The sequence below is a fragment of the Lepisma saccharinum genome, chromosome 24 (genome assembly GCF_977018435.1).
Source record: "Lepisma saccharinum chromosome 24, izLepSacc3.1, whole genome shotgun sequence".
Taxonomy (NCBI): domain Eukaryota; kingdom Metazoa; phylum Arthropoda; class Insecta; order Zygentoma; family Lepismatidae; genus Lepisma; species Lepisma saccharinum.
Genome location: NC_139252.1, coordinates 49,785,744 through 49,803,287, shown reverse-complemented (window position 1 = coordinate 49,803,287; position 17,544 = coordinate 49,785,744). Strand labels below are relative to the sequence as shown.

Genomic DNA, 17,544 nt, shown 5'->3' with positions numbered 1-17,544 from the left:
ATACTACCCTCTCTTCCTTGAAGTACAATGTGTGTAACACTTAAATTCCACAAATACACATCTGCATTGTTCAAATAATACATACACTGCAACTTCCTTTCACATTTTTCCACAGCTGATTAATTGAAATTAAAATTTCGGATACATAAGTGCTTATGATCATGTTTCCACTAGTGGAGAGTGTGTGCTCCTTTTTCACATAAATAAACTCCTCCCTCACATACTTTTCAATTTAGTAATTTCTGACATAAACGACATAATTACTCATTCATAGTTGTGTATATTTGTAAACACCTACTCAACCCACATCTGCTGTGCGTAACTCGCTTGAAAATGAATGGAGATACGGGACTTGGTTTTTGGTGATCTGCACGTGGTGCTCTCCAATGTGTGTACGGACTGCAGCCTTTATCTATCAGGTTGCAGACTTGACAAGTTCCTGCATAGCCTAAGGAAGCTTTCAGATTAAAGCAACAGACAGCATGTGTTGCTTGTAAACCAACCATCGGAAATAAATGCAACCTTCAAAACTGAAATGACAGACAATCTGTAAATATCAGGTGCACTGGGCTGTTTTCTCAGTAGCGTACATTGCTTCTCCCCGGTCTGTTGTTCACATGGTAAAAGGTTCGTAACTTAACTTTCTTCCCTTTGGTGCAAGGAGTCATGGGCTTCGAATCCCTACATGGATTCAGAACTTCACTGTTGATTTATCATCACAAAGACAATGAGCTACATGAAATGGGGATCCATCAAAAAAACAAAAAAAAACATGGGTGGTCATTCTCTCTACAGCATTGCTACACCTTTTATTTTTTAAGATGGCTTGACACGCCTCGTAGGTCACAAGTTGATGTAAAAGAAATTACAAAATTTACAAAAACCCAACAAACAAAATTTCAAATAATAAATTCTTACTCAAAACACATGATAGTTAATGTAATCTGACACACTGTGTAGAAAAATGCATTTGCTTTCTCAATTTTTACATTGCAATAACCCACGAAAAAACTATAATTCATCCACTCTTAGTGATGTGCTGCAATTTCAATGCTATTGTCTATGATGTGGACAAGAAATAATAACAACAAGCAATCTAGTAGTTTTTTTTTTAAACATTTTACTTGTCACACAGTGTCTAAACTATTACATTATCTTCAACAAGCATGTGGGCACAATAAGTACATTATGAAGATCTCCATGAAGACACTTTTACTCAAGAAAACTGGAGTCGTGGTTCTTTACTGTTTTTTATTATCCCACAAGCTTCACATTCATTTCTGGAGAATGTATTTCCTGCTGCTTGATATTTACCACTACACTTGCACGTGGTAAATTATTTACAAATGTCTATGACCAAGAAGGTCCTTCAGCTCCATCTGTAGTGAGCATATGCCCTGTTAGCTTCACACTGTTTGTGTAAATCTTGTTTCCTTTTCACTACTCGGCCCTGCCAGAAAATAAAATAAAATTAAAAACCTTTTTAAAGTGCATAGTTTAACGTTTAGTAATGCCTCATGTATACAGTGGAACCTTAATTCTATGTTTTTTCAAAAAAACTTTTGAGTAAATGTAAAATGGGGAACATTTTATTTCATTTTGCTATGTTGGGACCATTAAGATTGAATTTGTAAGTGATCCCGAGAAAAACATGAACAAGGAATGGAACTGTTTTAGTTATTAACATACAGTAGACTCGCGATTAACCGAGGCTCTGGGTGAACCGAGGAGTGGTTGCAAAACATCGTGCTTCATAACGCAACCCCTGTTTCTTTATGGAGTCAAGTCACCGTCTGCGCTGCACGTGTTTGTTACACTGTCGGTGTATCCGGTGGTGTTTAAGTCTGTGTAGGCCTATTCTAAGCGGAAAAAGTAATCTTCTCATTTATGTTGTACTAGTAATAAATAATTACTATACAGTTTTAAGTGTTGTTTTGTCATTTACGACCTATTAGCACATTACCTCCGTATTATCCGAGTTTTTCCGTATCCGAGATAATCTCGGTCCCAATTAGCTCGGATAATCGCGAGTCTACTGTACTAACAGGATACAAAAAGGTGGAGTGGTGAAATTGAAAAGTATTTCACGTAGAAGCCATGGTGCAGGCTGCCCCTAGGGTGTCTGTCATGTGGGAGACCCAGGTTCAATTTGTGACGAAGGTGACCTAAGATTAGCATTTTTCCAGCCTTGTCCCTGAGGATAGATGCAGCCGGCGCATGGTGCTGATCACCCTCTGCACTCCAATGTACCTTCATGGCACAGCACAATGTGCACAGGGAACTATACATGTAGAATTATGACTTACTTTCATCCATCAAATTCATTCACTACGAGAAATCTGTATGGGTGGACCAAGCAATATTAGTTGACTTCTCCCGGTGAACCTCCAGGCATAGTGCCAAAGAGAGAAAAATGGTACATACTGCACACACTTTATATTATATTGAAAGACAATGCCATGAGCAGGCCTGCTCCACACGCAGTGAATCTTGGCTAGTCTTGTACAGCACCCTTCTCTCATCTGTACCTGCTTTTTTGCTGCATCTATCAGCTCCTTTGCCAGCTGGTCTGGAAAATGAATCTTCATGTCCTTATCTTGGCCTGCCTCTATTAGCCATTTCATGGAAAGGTACGTCGATCTTCGGTCTGCAACTGGAATTGGCACCTGTAAGAAAAAGGAAAAATATAATTATTCTGATTTGTCTGGTAATACTTACGCATTCCACTACCTTGTGGCCGGTTGACAGTTGGAGACTTGATAGCATCACCCAATCAGCAGAGAGTTTGTTGAGTGTAGCTGTATCAAATGAATCTTATGGAATGAAATTTTCTGTTGTAGAGACTACGTGGAGTGGAGATTACTTCTTAAACTGTAGGTGGCAGCACATAAGTTGTGTCCATTCAAATGTATTACGTATTTGTGCTCCCATATAAATATATGGACTGATTCTGACTACTCTCATTTTAAATTCCATGTTGCATCTGATTTTAACCTTAGATATGAAATCAAAGAGTACTTTAGTTGAAGAATCAATCCTGATCAAGCTTACCTGATATGTGACACCTCCTCTCTTAATGGCGGTCAGCTGAAGAATGGGTTTGCAATTAGTAACTGCTTTCTCGAATATCAAGTGAGGATTGATTTCTATGTTCTCCTTTTCTTCTGGTTTGGCCTTATGGAACTTTTCCAGCTGGATTCTTTTAATAGTTTCAAATGTCTGTAAAAAGAACAGATACTGATCAATACACAGGAAGCAAAGAGAATTGCTGGTCTTCAAACCTAATTTTAACCCTCCGTTGGTAGGCTATACGTGTTTGAGAGTAACATGGTTGGTATGTGTGAGTGTGGCACTCGCTTATGAATTTCATTGTTTTTTGGTATTCTTTTAATATAGTTTTACATTTATCACATTAAAAATAGTTTATAAATATATATATTGCCTAACATACATCACTTACATGTTAAAATTTATCTTATTTATTACATAACAACAAAATGATATTCTTGTATTGCAATATTACTGATTATCTAATGTGAGAGACAAATTATCATTGACAACACAAAAAAAAAAAATTTATTTGGAATTTACTTTTGAGTTAACTAATTTGCACAACATTAGTAATAAATTCAATAATTAATTACATGTTGACAAAAGACATGTACATTCTACTTCATAGCTGCATCCTGCCCAATATATTGAGGGAAAAAAACACGTAAAAATAGGCTCATCTTCACAAGGAGTATGATCCGTGTTGCTATCATTTTCGCTTTTCAATCACTCATTAACAACATTATTATCTGTGCCCTGAGCATCAAACACCCTGCCCTGGCTTCTCTTTTTGTCATCACTCGGTTCAGCAAGCAATGCTCCTAACTGCCGTTGTTCATTTAGCCAGAAATAATGACAGTAATAGGTGAATTAAGTCAAATAAAATAATTACCAAAGAATTAAAGCAGAAAACAGTGATACAACACGAATTCAGTGCACACAGAATTGAAATGTGTAAAAAAGAAATGGTTACACAGTTGGTATACGTGCGAGCGTGGTGCTCACAAAAATGAACTGTCAGGAGAATTACATGTCTGCACAGACAGAGAACAATGCCACAGGGTCAACTCTCAGTCTGTGCATGGGTGTTTCTTTGCGAGTGCCACTTCACTAACTTTATAGAATCATCATCATCATTGCGATTATGTTACATGTTAAAAAGTTAATGCAGTAAGACGCCAAACACCATGCATACATTTAACTATGCCTGCTGACCCTTGGGGCAGAGTGGTTAGCACAGCATTCTATGAAGCTAGGGGTACCAGATTTAAATCCCAGGCTGTGCATCGGATGTTCTTTGTGTATATCCATTCATCCATTTCATAGTATTCATAACGCAGCCTCGTCTTTTGCAATAAGCCAAAAGGGGAAGAAAAGAAAAGTAAAATAAACCAAATCACATGTACCTACTTACATGACCGATTTTCCCATATCTAGTTAAGGATTGAAATAATTAAACCCACTCCTCTAACAATAAAGGCACCTGAATTATCCAGATATAAATTAAGATATACACCCTAATATAAAATGCACAAAAAATTACATCAATAATACATGGTAATGTATCAATTTTTTATTTTACATCTGTAACTATAATTTGATATGAGATATCAAATTATAAAATTCAGTTATCATGAAATAGGCCACGGTGGCTCAGTCAGTAATACGTCTGACTACCATGTTAAAGGTCCCGGGTTTGATCACCAGCCAGTTCAAATCCGGGAACTTTTCTAACGATGGAAGCGGCCCCGGCACCCACCCAGCGTCGAATAACATGGGTACCTGGGGGAAACCCTGGGGGGTAAAGGCAGTCAGGAGCGTGATGCTGATCACATCACCCCCACTCACGACCGGATCAAGAAATTGTGGGGCGTTACTCCCACACCCCCTATACGCCTTCATGGCATGGTGCTATGCACAGGGGAGCACTTTACTTTTTTTTAAATATGTATCTATCTTTGTGTATCATGTGATTCCAAGTCGTTTTGGTATTCAAGAATACTGGGTGTTTGACTCACGATTGCACCTTAGGAGATTTTTGGGTTTGAGTCCAAGCTAGAACATGAATCTTCCAGCATGTCTGTTTCTTAATCTCGTTGCTACAACTAACATAAAACACTACAAAATGCAGTAGGAGAGTATGTATTGTAGCGTGACGTCGGGTAATCCGGCTCCACTCCGTGCATTTGCAATTTTTTTTTTTACGTCACTTAAAACCCCATAATTTAAAATCCCCGCCGCACACAGCAGCAACCCTAGAAATTCTTCTTTTTCGATAATACACTTCGTATTATAAAACCCCCACTTTTAAATTTTCTCTTCCGCTCACTATCTTTCATTTCTTGTGAATAAGTGCATAAAAATTCCCCCTCCCTAAATTCGCATGAACAAATCCAATTATTCTTCACGAAGAGCTAGACCGTTCTCTTGACCAGATTCTCTCCTTAGCCTCCACTATTAATTGCCCCGCACCTCCACCATGTAGCGTGATGTCAGGTAAGGTACGGGATCGAGTCACGCCGGGACGTAGCTCAGATAAATACGATAGGTCTTAAGTTTGACTTGGCTAACCACCTCTACCCTTAAGGAAGCTGATGAAGGATTATTGGGAGCCTGTGATGTTGAACGCTACTCACCCCTTGCTGTAGATCTGGCCCTCGGCTTCTGGCGTCGGCGACGGTAACAGGTGCCCGCTTGAGAGATCGAAGATGACGATAAGAGACGGCAGGCAATTCGGCGACTTGATTGTAAATGAACTGCAGATTCTTCGGCTGGCTTAATCCGGACTGCTTATGAACTTCTCGCTTGTTGCCGCCTCGTAGTGTCGCGATCTCTCAGCAGGCCGTCGTCCTCTTCTCGTCGCTCAGTTTGGTGGTGATATTGGAGCGAAGTGAGAGATCGATTTACCGTCTCCAGGGGTTTTATACATTGGATTTGAGTCATAGGTTGGTGGACTTTGCACCTCCACTGTGCACCTGGGGTATCCCTGGATGCAGATGGAAATTTACAGTGGAGATGCACTCACCGCTGGCGAGGGCCGTTGCCTTGCTGACTGTGCAGAGCCAAGTGGAAAGTTCTTGTTGCTCGGCTCTGCATCCGGTGGAATGTGGGGTGAATGAGCGTTCAACTTGCGAGCTTCAGAGCGATGTTTGAGGCAAATTAATGTTTCTAACTTTATGCTCCCAATTCCTTCATCAGTATATAAAGCAAAAAATGTGATCACTAGATACAAAGAATGTAAATTACCCTGTCCAGTAAATCCCTTGCAAGTTCTTTGTTGCCCTTCTTCATGATGTGATTTGTAAACTTCCTATATAAAGTAATGGAGAGAAAAAATATTATTAACAAAGCATTGGAATGCTAACTTCATTGATACACAAATTACAATATGTACCTTAATGGTTTCAACAGTGGTGTTTCAATCATGTAATTTAGAAAGTGGTAGAAAATCATAGTGGTAGCTGAAAGAAGAGTATTGCAACTTGTGTGCTAACAGTGATTAGGTAACATGAAAATTCCGAAAAACTCGAAATTCAAATGCAATGTTAAGAGCATTCACATTATTCATGCACATCATAAAAAAACCCACCAGAACTAACACTGCTTGCATAAGAACATCTTTTGTTCTGTGCAGCTAAAGTTTTGTAAAGTTCTAAACAAATGCTAGGCATCTTCTTCATAGATGATGCAATCTGCGTTAATGAAGGCAACAGTCTGTTGAAATTATTCAGACAACACAAACAGCAATGCAGAAATATGAAACATTACCACACCCAACCATGAAATATCATATTCTGTTCAAACAGCAGTCACTGCTTTCAAATGTGAGTTTCTATCTTGATTTCTCACAGACACATGTTTCTTGTACTTTGTTCAAAAAAATTGGTTATTGGTGGCTAGAACTTGAAAGATCTTGCATACATAGCCCAAGACTGTGCAGATGCAAGCAATTTTCGGCTGGGATGGAAAGTTGGCCCTTACAAGTAAATTTCAATGAATAACATGGATGACTCATCAATTTTGTAGGTCTTCCGCTCGAGCGAAAAAACACTTGAATGAGTGTAATATACTCGAACCCTATTAATACACGTATTTCCGTCATTTGTCTATGGTAGCGGGCCCTCAAATATGGACAGTGAAGTAATTGAAAATTAAGTGAACATAGTCATATGTGGAAATGCTTACCAATACACAGTCATATCTGAAAATGCAACAGATGATTATAGGCTTAAACTACCTAGGCTGACATTTTATGTTTCTACGATTATTGTCACACTACAATGTTGTTTGATTGAACATTATAATTAGGGCCCGGGACTTTATGTTATAACATATTTTTGGGGGGGGGGATCGGATCTTGTACTGGAGTGAGATCTTTACATATCTGATGAAAATCAGCCAAAATAGACCAACTCGATAAAGCATATTTTGACATATTTTACCAATTTCACGTTTTTACAACATATTTCTTCAATTTTCTTGTAATAAGACATATTTCTATTATTTCGCATTTTTACAACATATTTCTTCAATTTTCTCGTAATAAGACATATTTCTATTTTATAATTTTTCTTCGTAAATTTAGTGCAACTGATAGTTCATATTATCGATGCCAGGATAAGGAAATTACGAACGAAGAATTTAAAAGCAGATGCAGTCTTTTCTTACAAACTAAAAATAGAAGAATAATATCCCCCATTTTTTATCCCGCCGATAATTATATAGCCATGCAAACATTATTGAGGGAAAATGTTCCTCATTGTTGTGCGGGATTCTGACTTCATTTAATACTCCACCCCACCCTAGTCGATCTTCCCTGGAAGATACTGAATCCCGTATTATGAGAAATTCGAAAGTACTGTTGTGCATATTTTTTGTTTTACTGGGAATATTTCTACCTTTTTTCTGACATATTTTTAAATTTTTATGACATAATTACATACATATTTTACAGTTTTATAGGACATAAAGTTCCGGGCCCTAGTTATAATGTTATATAAAGGAATAAACTGGAATGGAGGCTTGAGATCAACGAACAATGGAAGAAGAGTGGAAAGAAGGAAAAAACAGAGAAAGGGAAGAAGACCAGGAGATAAGGAATCTGTCCACATTCAGATGTGGAGGAATTGATAAGGGTATGGTGCCAGGTACCTGTCAGGAGACAACACACTTAGGAATTTATGATAGGAAACATCTCAGATTAGTGTGTGCATTAATCTTCTGGTTGGATCTCGGTTTCATTATAGTTTGAATCTTTGTCTGAAGATGACCCTGTTAAAGGGTGTAAAGGTTATGTTTATAGTAGGGCTGAGCTGATACCAATGAGCCAATACCAGTGGTATCGGTTGGAATTCATCTACCAATACCAACTGACACTTTTCATAGATATTGGTCTTTCACAGGGTCCGCAAAAATGCTGCGCAACTCTTCTGCAGAGCCTACTTATCTTGGAAATTATGCAAAATTCGAACTTTATTCTTATTTTGTAACAATTTTGCATGAAAAACTGTATTTTGTGATTACACATATATTTTAATATTATGATTTAATTATGGAATATTCTAAAGCAAATTTCTTTGTAGATTGATTAATTATTGCAATTTTCAAGTATCTGTATCGGTATCAGCTCAGCCCTAGTTTATAGTGTGTTATTACAATAAATACTGCCTTGGTCAGAATTAAAAAAAAAGAAGTAAAGTGCTCCCCTGTGCTTTGCACCATGCCATGAAAGCGTATAGGGGGCATTGGTTAGCATTTATAGTGCACTTCAAGGGAAAATATCCACTACATTCTTAGAACAAAAAAAAATCCTTCTGTAACAGCAAATACATTAGAAAAATGGTGGTAACAGTTGAAAGTTACCCAGATGTAACTTTAGTTTTGAATAAATAAAAAGAAAATGTGCGTAATGCATCATTCAATGAGGCAGAAATCCCAAAAACCTATAAAATACCTGAGCATTTCATCATGATATACTGAGCATGTTTCGTCGTTTCTTGCAGCCTTCACTGGATAATGAGTGAATTTCTGGAATTCTCCCATCTCCATCAGCTGTTCTTGTTCTTCCTTCCTGAAAACAGGCTCAACAAAGTGTGGGGCATATGTGCTATACCGTTCAGACCTGCAAGTAATATGAGTAACAATTATAGTATCCAGGAGAGAAATATACACAGTGCTTATAAATGAAGGATCATGGTACTGACTGTACGATGGAACCTCCATTTTACATACTTCAGAGGACCAAGGTGAAAAAATGTAAAATCCAGGAAAATTTTATAGCATCATTCAATGCTACATAATGATTTTTGCAAGTTGTACAGAAGAATTTAAGAATGCATATATGCAACATGTGAGCAATTATGTGAAGAATTTTTGGTACTATTATAGTATGGGGGTGACACCTATAAATCATATATTTCACATTTTTTTTACATTGCTAACGTACTATTTTGGAATGCGGAACATTTCCTAAGGTGAAATAATGCATTTCTAACTAAGATAATGTCTATTTCTTACATTTACAAGTACTTACTGTTACTTGTTATTTCCATTCTGTAACACATTATGGCAGGCGATAGCGTACTGGTTGTGCGAGTGTTTTGTCGATTTACGCAGTGTTGCAACCTCGTTCACTGGAAAATACCTACTTTCGTGCCCGGATTTGAAATTATGCTAATACCTCGCAAACCATTGACGTTAGCCTCACAAAACATTCACGTTAGCCCCAAAAACCATTTTCTGTAAGGTTAGGTTAAGTTAGGTTAGGCAAGCATAGTAAAAAAAAAAAAAAAATACTCGACACGTCATGTTCTAGTGAAAACACGGTGAATTTGAAACACTGACTATGGAGTTACGTCATCTTAACACACGGAACATTGTGCTCTCATGCAGAAAGCAAATGGCGGCAGCAGAAACAGCATGTCGGACAGAGATTTTCACAGAAAACAACATGCATTCACATTAAAATGGATCAAAACTACATTCACGAACTTCCACAACGCTACAGAAAATGATTTCCGTAAGTACTTTCTCCTGTAAATTTGAAGAAATCCCTCACCCCTATACTATAATGTTACCGAATTTTTATATTATTTTTGTTCACCAACTTGCATGCTAGGAGAAGTAGCGGTAAATATGCAGTATCGCCCAAATGGATTTCTTCATTTTTACAGGAGAAAGTACTTACCGAACTGACTTTCCGTACACTTTTGAAAGGTTGTGGAAGTGTTTTTTCCCATCGCTTAATTTATTTTGCCAGTAAATCATGTATTTTTGAAGATTAATGTCTCTCCAATACACGAAAGCTGTTGCCTCTATGTCCTTCCACTACGTGAATCAAATGTTGTGTGCGTTCGATGATGTAACCCCCGGTCATTGTTTCTAACCACACCATTGTTTTCCAAGAACATAACAATTTTAACTATGTTTGCCTAACCTAACGGAACCTAACATAACCTTGCATGGTTTGTGGGGCTATTTATGAATGGTTCGTTGGGCTATCCTTGCATGGTTTGTAGGGTTTTTGAACCTGAAAAAAAAATACAAAATCAGTAACACGAAAGTCGGCATTTTTTTATGAAGAAGGTTGCAACACTGCATAACCACTGATCATCGACAATGCTAGTCAAGTCCTGCAAATCGACAAAACACAAGCACAACACGTGATGATCCTTGATGAGTGCACGCCACATTGTCTGCTACACAAGCGAAACAAGGAAGACAAATAATGACTCCTAGTATGAAAAGTTGACACCATTTTATGGAAAAAGGCATAACTTCACCTTAAAGAATCTTCCACACTGCAGAATAGGTAAGTATCAATGCTAAAATTAACGAAATAAACGGGTGAGAGGTTCGGGCGATACCGCATAATTACCGAAGTAGCTACACAAGAACCATAAAGGAAATTGTTTTGTTTCTGTAACATTCATCAGTGTATATGTTAGTTGCCCACATACATTGCACATGCCTAGCATTATTATGAACAGGTCATAAATTTCACCATGGTCAGAAAACAAAGGTTGAGAGAATGTGTGAATACAAAATCTGGTCAGTGTTGGATCTTATGTCAAGTGCAATACTCAAATTATGCTACTTTGGTGGCCCTATCATGTTACAAGCACCAAATCCTGACCTGCCTAACCTACTCAGGTAACATTATAGTATAGGGGAGACTGATACTGGAGAAAGAACTTACGGAAATCATTTTCTGTAGCGTTGTGGAAGTTCGTGAATGTAGTTTTGATCCATTTTAATGCGAATACATGTTGTTTTCTGCGAAAATATCTGTCCCACACGCTGTTTCTGCTACCGCCATTTGCTTTCTGCACGAGAGCACAATGCTCCGTGTGTTAAGATGATGTAACCCCATAGTCAGTGTTTCAAACTCGCCGTGTTTTCACTAGAACATGACGTGTCGAGTATTTTTAATTATTTTTTCAACTATGCTTACCTAACCTAACTTAACCTAACCTTACGGAAAGTGGTTTTTGGGGCTAACGTCGATGGTTTGTGAGGCAAACGTCAATGGTTTGCGACATATTAGCATAATTTCAAATCCGGGCACGAAAGTATGTATTTTCCAGTGAACGAGGTTGGAACACTGCATAAATCGACAAACACTCGCACAACGTGTGTGCTGAACCAGTACACTATCGCCCGCCATAATGTGTTACAGAATCGAAATAACAAGTACTCCTTAATGTAAGAAATAGACATTATCTTAGTTAGAAATGCATTATTTCACCTTAAGAAATGTTCCGCATTCCAAAATAGTATGTTAGCAATGTAAAAAAGTGTGAAATATATGATTTATAGGTGTCTCACCCATACTATAATAGTACCACCTACTCATATAAAGATTTACAAGGGGTTAAAAAAAAAAGTTCTGCACAAAAAATGCAGCAAGAATTAGTAAACCTCCTCAGTATATCCTCACAAACATGCATAAAATTTGATTCACAAGGAATATACATGTGTATCATGGTGATATTGGAATTTACAATAGGAATATGGGCAAAATGAAATCTACTCCTTTGCTGTGCAACCCTAGAGAAAGAACAGGACTATAGTGTTGATTTATGTTTTACCAAAATACAAGTTTGACCCAAGGTCTGATTATAATACTGATAATATCACGATACACAGGAGTACACAAACATATTTGTAATACTGAAAACATTTATGAAAATAAGTCTGAAATGCAAACTATTTTGTGCATTTTACCTGAATCATAATATGTAAACACCAGGTGTGCCGGTTAATAATTCTTAATTTCGTCGCTGGAAGCAAGGGTTGGTGCACAGTCTCAACTGTTACGTCAGTGTGTTGCCAAGACAGTACCTGTCAAAACACCGTGGATGTGCAACAGAGTGCGAGTGATCGTGATATTGGGTTTGTGTGGGAAACATGTTGACTTTCAAACCAAAAAAGGAGCATGTGCAGCACGTCCTGCTTTTCTTGTTCAATCAAAAGAAAACCGCGAGTGAAAGCCATCGTATCCTTGTGGAAACGTACGGTGACAATGTCCTAATGCAAGACACGTGTGTGCATTGGTTTTGACGATTCAAAAGTGGTGATTTCGACTTGAAAGACAAAGATTGCCTGGGCCAGCCGAAAAAATTCCAAGACGCCGAATTGTAAGTGCTGTTGGATGAAGACGATACGCAAACGCAACAACAACTGGCAGAGAAGTTAAATGTTGGTCGCCAAACCATATCTGATTGTCTTCATGCCATGGGAAAGATCCAGAAGGCAGGAAAATGGGTCCCACATCATCTAAATGATAGACAAATGGAAAAACGGTGTGTGAAGTGTTGCTTTCTCGGCATGAAAGAAAGTCTTTCTTGCATGGGATAGTGACTGGGGATGAAAAATGGATCTACTTCGAGAACCCAAAATGCAAAAAGTCATGGGTTGACCCAGGACAACCTTCAACATCGACCGCAAAACCAAATCGCTTCGGAAGGAAGACAATGCTGTGCATTTGGTGGGATCAGAAGGGTGTGGTGTACCATGAGCTTCTGAAACCAGGTGAAACGGTGAATGCCGTTCGCTACTGTCAACAACTCATCAATTTGAACCATGCATTGATCAAAAAGCACCCAGATTGGGCAACAAAACACGGAAAAGTGATTTTGCAGCACGACAACGCCTCATCACACACAGCGAAAGGTGTCAGAAACACCATTTCTGCACTTGGCTGGGAATTCTTGACCCACCCGCCATACTCACCAGACTTAGCCCCTTCGGACTACCACTTGTTTTCATCGATGTCTCACTCACTTTCCCAGCAACACTTCAAGAATTACGAATGGCTTGCTGACTAGATCACCTCAAAATGTGAACGATTTTTCTGGAATGGCATCCACAATTTGATGGACAGATGGGCACAATATATAGCTAGTGATGGTGAATACTTTGAATAAAGCATTTGTTACCTTTCTCCCCAGATACACTTGTTTTCTTTTAGATCAATTAGGAATTATTAACCGGCACACCTGGTAGTACTGCTCGAACCATATAGTTCCATGATTCTATAATACTAACAGCACCAAACATGACCCATTTAACTTATGCACAGAAGGTACGAATGAGAGGAAAAATCATTCTGCACAAAGATGAAGTAAATAATTGGAAAACTTGTTCAGTATATACTTATCAATATGGGAACGACTGAAGATGACCGGACCCCCTCTCCGGTTTTCTTCATATTTGGCATACTCACTAATTGAGGACTCCTAATCACGAATCTGAAGTTAAAAGTTGTCGGAAACATCTAGAAATTGCAAAATAAGCTAAAATAAGGCGTTAGTTTTCAGAATGGAAACTATCGATTTTCACATTTTTTTTTTTGTTTTACAAGCAAATATATATATTCCTGATACAACCATGACACCAAATTTTAACTATGTTTGCCTAACCTAACCACACGTCAATGGTTTGTGGGGCTAGCATCAATGGTTCGCAATTATTTTGAAATTTCTAGATCCTGATACTACCACGACACGAAATTTTAACTGTTTGCCTAACCTAACAGAAACTAACCTAACCACACATCAATGGTTCATGGGGCTAGCGCCAATGGTTCGTGGGGCTAGCGTTAATGGTTCGCTATTATTTTGTAATTTCTAGACGTTTCCGACAAATTTTAACTTCAGATTCGTCATTAGCAGGCCTCAATTAGTAAGTATGCCAAATATGAAGAAAATTGGAGAGGGGTCCAGTCATCTTCAGTCATACCTCAATATGTATAGAATATGTACAAAACCTGTGTGTCATGTTGACAAAGTTTGTTTGAAGTCCACTTTATGCTCAGACAGACTAACCAGGACTCAACTAGTTCAAATTTGAATCCGAACTACTAAGAGCCTCCAGCACACCTTTGCTTACAAGGCGACACCATTACCGTTACACAATCAGGGAGGTTCCACATCATGAGGATATCAGAACTTCACAATAGGAACCTGAGCCTTAAAGTTATTCCACATTCATTTTCATTATTCTAGATGCATTCTTCAACTTAAAAAAAATCATTACACAGGCAGAACCATGACCAAGATCAATCTGAAACAGTGTGTTGACTTGATGTGGAGTGGTGTGACTCTTACATGAAATTTCAGAGAATAAACAAAAGGCCTATGGAAGTGAATTTCTGCCCTCTACTGACAACTACTTCTGCATACCCATCGCTCTGCAAAACATGTAAACGTATTGAAAAATCAGGGATGGACAATGTTTCATGCGAACATTTTGTTTTATTCAAGGGTTTTAAATGCATAGTGTGCACAATTTTTTGAAAAACCTTACAACAATATCTAGTTGTGTCGAGTATTTTTAATTTTTTTTTTTAACTATTCTTGCCTAACCTAACCATACGGGAAATGGTTTGTGGGGCTAACATCAATGGTTTGCAAGGTAGTAGCATAATTTCAAATCCGGGCACGAAAGTAGGTATTTTCCGGTGAACAAGGTTGCAACACTGCATAAATCGACAAAACACTATCACAATGCGTGATGAACCAGTATGCTATCGTCATAATGTATGTTACAGAATCGAAATAATGAGAAACAGTAAGTACTCGTAAATGTAAGAAATAGACATTATTTTTGTTAGAAATTCATTATTTCACCTAAAGAAATGTTCCGCATTCCAGAATACTACGTTAACAATGTAAAAAGTGTGAAATAAATTATTTATAGTGTCACCCCTATAGTAAAGTAGTACCAAACAAAGTAATAATAATAATATCTTTATTCAGAAGGCGAGGTTCAGTGTATGCTACTCTCCCGTCTAAGAACATAATGCGGTTATTCTGTAGCATCAGAAAATTATAACACAGTTCGTTTGTTTAATATAATAGATAAAACTTGCAGATAGGTAAGTACAAATGTCAAAAATTGACAAAACGAAGAATTTATAGGTGTCCAGGGAATATCAGATTTTTACCGATCTGAATTATATACAGAACTATTCCCCTAAATTACAATAACGTACTGAAACGATATTGTGAAACTTACGGAACATGTAGAGGTAATTATGCGATATAGCCCGAACACCTCTCACTCGTTTATTTCATTCATTTTAGCATTTATACTTGCCTATTCTGCATTGCGGAAGATTCTTTGAGGTGCCTTTTTCCATAAAATAGTATCAACTTTTCATATTAAGTCATTATTTGTCTTCCTTGTTCTGCTTGGGTAACAGACAATATGGCATGCACTCGTCATGGATCATCGCACGTCGTGCTTGTGTTTTGTCGATTTGGGGTGGGTATGAGGTGTTTCAACCTTCTTAACCGAAAAATACCTACTTTCGTGTTTATTATGTCATCACAAACCATTGACGGATAGCCCCAACAAACCATTCACGATAGCCCCACAAACCATTGATGGATAGCCCCAAAAACCATTCACGATAGCCCCAAAAACCATTTCCGGCAAGGTTAGGTTAGGTTACGTAAGCATAGTTAAAAGAAAAAAAATTCTCGTAAAAAAAAGGCACGTTTGGAAACACTGCCGAAACCGTGTGACTTTCGACGCTCGCGCCATCTGCAGGTACATAATGGAAACAACGGCAAAATGTTGTCGCTTTACAGAAAATGCAGGTTCCTTACATAAAAAGTGATTATTTCTTGTTCTGCAGCATTCTATGGTGAAGTTTTCAGTTGCCGCGAAAGAAAATACGTCGAAGAACTTCGACAATGCTATAGAAACTGATTTCAGTAAGTAAATTTGAAGAAATCCGTTCGGGCTATATCGCATATTTGCCCAAACTTGCAGATAGGTAAGTACAAATGTCCAAAATTGACAAAACGAAGAATTTATAGGTGTACGGGGAAGATAAGATTTTTACCGATCTGAATTATATACAAAACTATGCCCCTAAATTACAATAATGTACTTAAACGATATTGTGAAACTTACGGAACATGTAGAATTCCGCACACATGTTTTGTTTGTAATTGACGACTGAGTAAGTGCCGCAACGTAAGCATTATTGCTGTAGTTAATCACTAAAACTATAAATAATTGTGTTTTATTTTGAACTTTTGTGAAATGACCAATAATAACACATCACACCATCAGGTGGCAGAGGATGATGCACTCCACGAGTGCTGCAATAATATTCCTACAACTTTGCTCCGTGATAATCTTTCTTATTTCCTTTCTACAGCGTAATTTCACTGTGCATATGAAAATTACTGTGTTCCACATAAATGTTTGCAACTAATGAAAATAAATAACAGTGAGCTAATGTGAATTCAAAGGCAATAGAGAAAGTTGAAAAATAATTACCTTAATTAGCTCCATCGGTCACACGGAATAAAACATTTATATTATTTATACATCGATTTTGTACTTGTAGTTCTCCTGGAAAAATTACATTTGTAATTCAACGCCGTTTATTTTATGTATATCTTCACGGAAAAGTAGGCATAACCAGAGGCGCGACAAAATAAAATGGTCTGAAATGTTATATCACGAGTACTTATCTCTATGGCCCATAGGAAAACATGTGTGAAAATTGGATTGAAAGAAAGAAAGGGCCACATTTACCTACATACGAAATTCCGTGAATCTTAGCGAACATTAATACCCCAATTACACAGGATTGGTTTTTTCCTGTTCTCCAAATTTAAAATTAAGTATTAAATTGTGCTTATTCTGGTGCTTTGCACACCTCTCCCTCCTACACACAAGTATTAAATTGTGCTTATTCTGGTGCTTTGCACACCTCTCCCTCCTACACACAACTCACTGCAGATAACAGATACATAGAATCTAGCCAGTATTCTATGAGTGCTTTTATTACACCATGTAATCATAGTACGTTCAAGAAAATAAATTACCTAATCATATATATTTATATATAATAATTATCAATATTATTAGGGACCATTCTTTTCAACAAAATAATATTAATTAACTACCTAATTGGACCTTTGAGCCATCAATTGTTGGGTGAATATCAAGAACATAGGAGCAATTACA

The 17,544-nt window shown here is 37.6% G+C and overlaps 1 protein-coding gene across 2 annotated transcripts; it reads right to left on the bottom strand.

Moving 5' to 3' along the window:
- Positions 1–783: 783 nt before the first annotated feature.
- Positions 784–17,054, bottom strand: mRpS7 (mitochondrial ribosomal protein S7). Of its 2 annotated transcripts, none has more exons than XM_083110991.1 (6): positions 16,849–17,054; positions 9,005–9,172; positions 6,298–6,361; positions 3,052–3,219; positions 2,529–2,666; positions 784–1,450 (listed from the first exon to the last, which is right to left on the bottom strand). In XM_083110991.1, the coding sequence occupies exons 2-6, from the start codon at positions 9,097–9,099 to the stop codon at positions 1,370–1,372; spliced, it is 546 nt and encodes a 181-aa protein (XP_082967117.1). In that variant the 5' UTR covers positions 9,100–9,172; positions 16,849–17,054; the 3' UTR covers positions 784–1,369. The 2 variants fall into 2 exon arrangements, with proteins under 2 accessions (XP_082967117.1, XP_082967116.1); XM_083110990.1 differs by lacking the exon at positions 16,849–17,054 and adding an exon at positions 16,477–16,669.
- Positions 17,055–17,544: the final 490 nt, after the last annotated feature.

Excerpts from the sequence above, each read along its gene's own strand:
- mRpS7 (XM_083110990.1), bottom strand. The coding sequence starts at position 16,547 with ATGCTTACGTTGCGGCACTTACTCAGTCGTCAATTACAAACAAAACAT. Across the intron at positions 9,173-16,476 it reads TGCGGAATTCTACATGTTCC|GTCTGAACGGTATAGCACAT; the intron begins GTAAGTTTCACA and ends TATTACTTGCAG. Across the intron at positions 6,362-9,004 it reads TATCATGATGAAATGCTCAG|GAAGTTTACAAATCACATCA; the intron begins GTATTTTATAGG and ends TACTTTATATAG.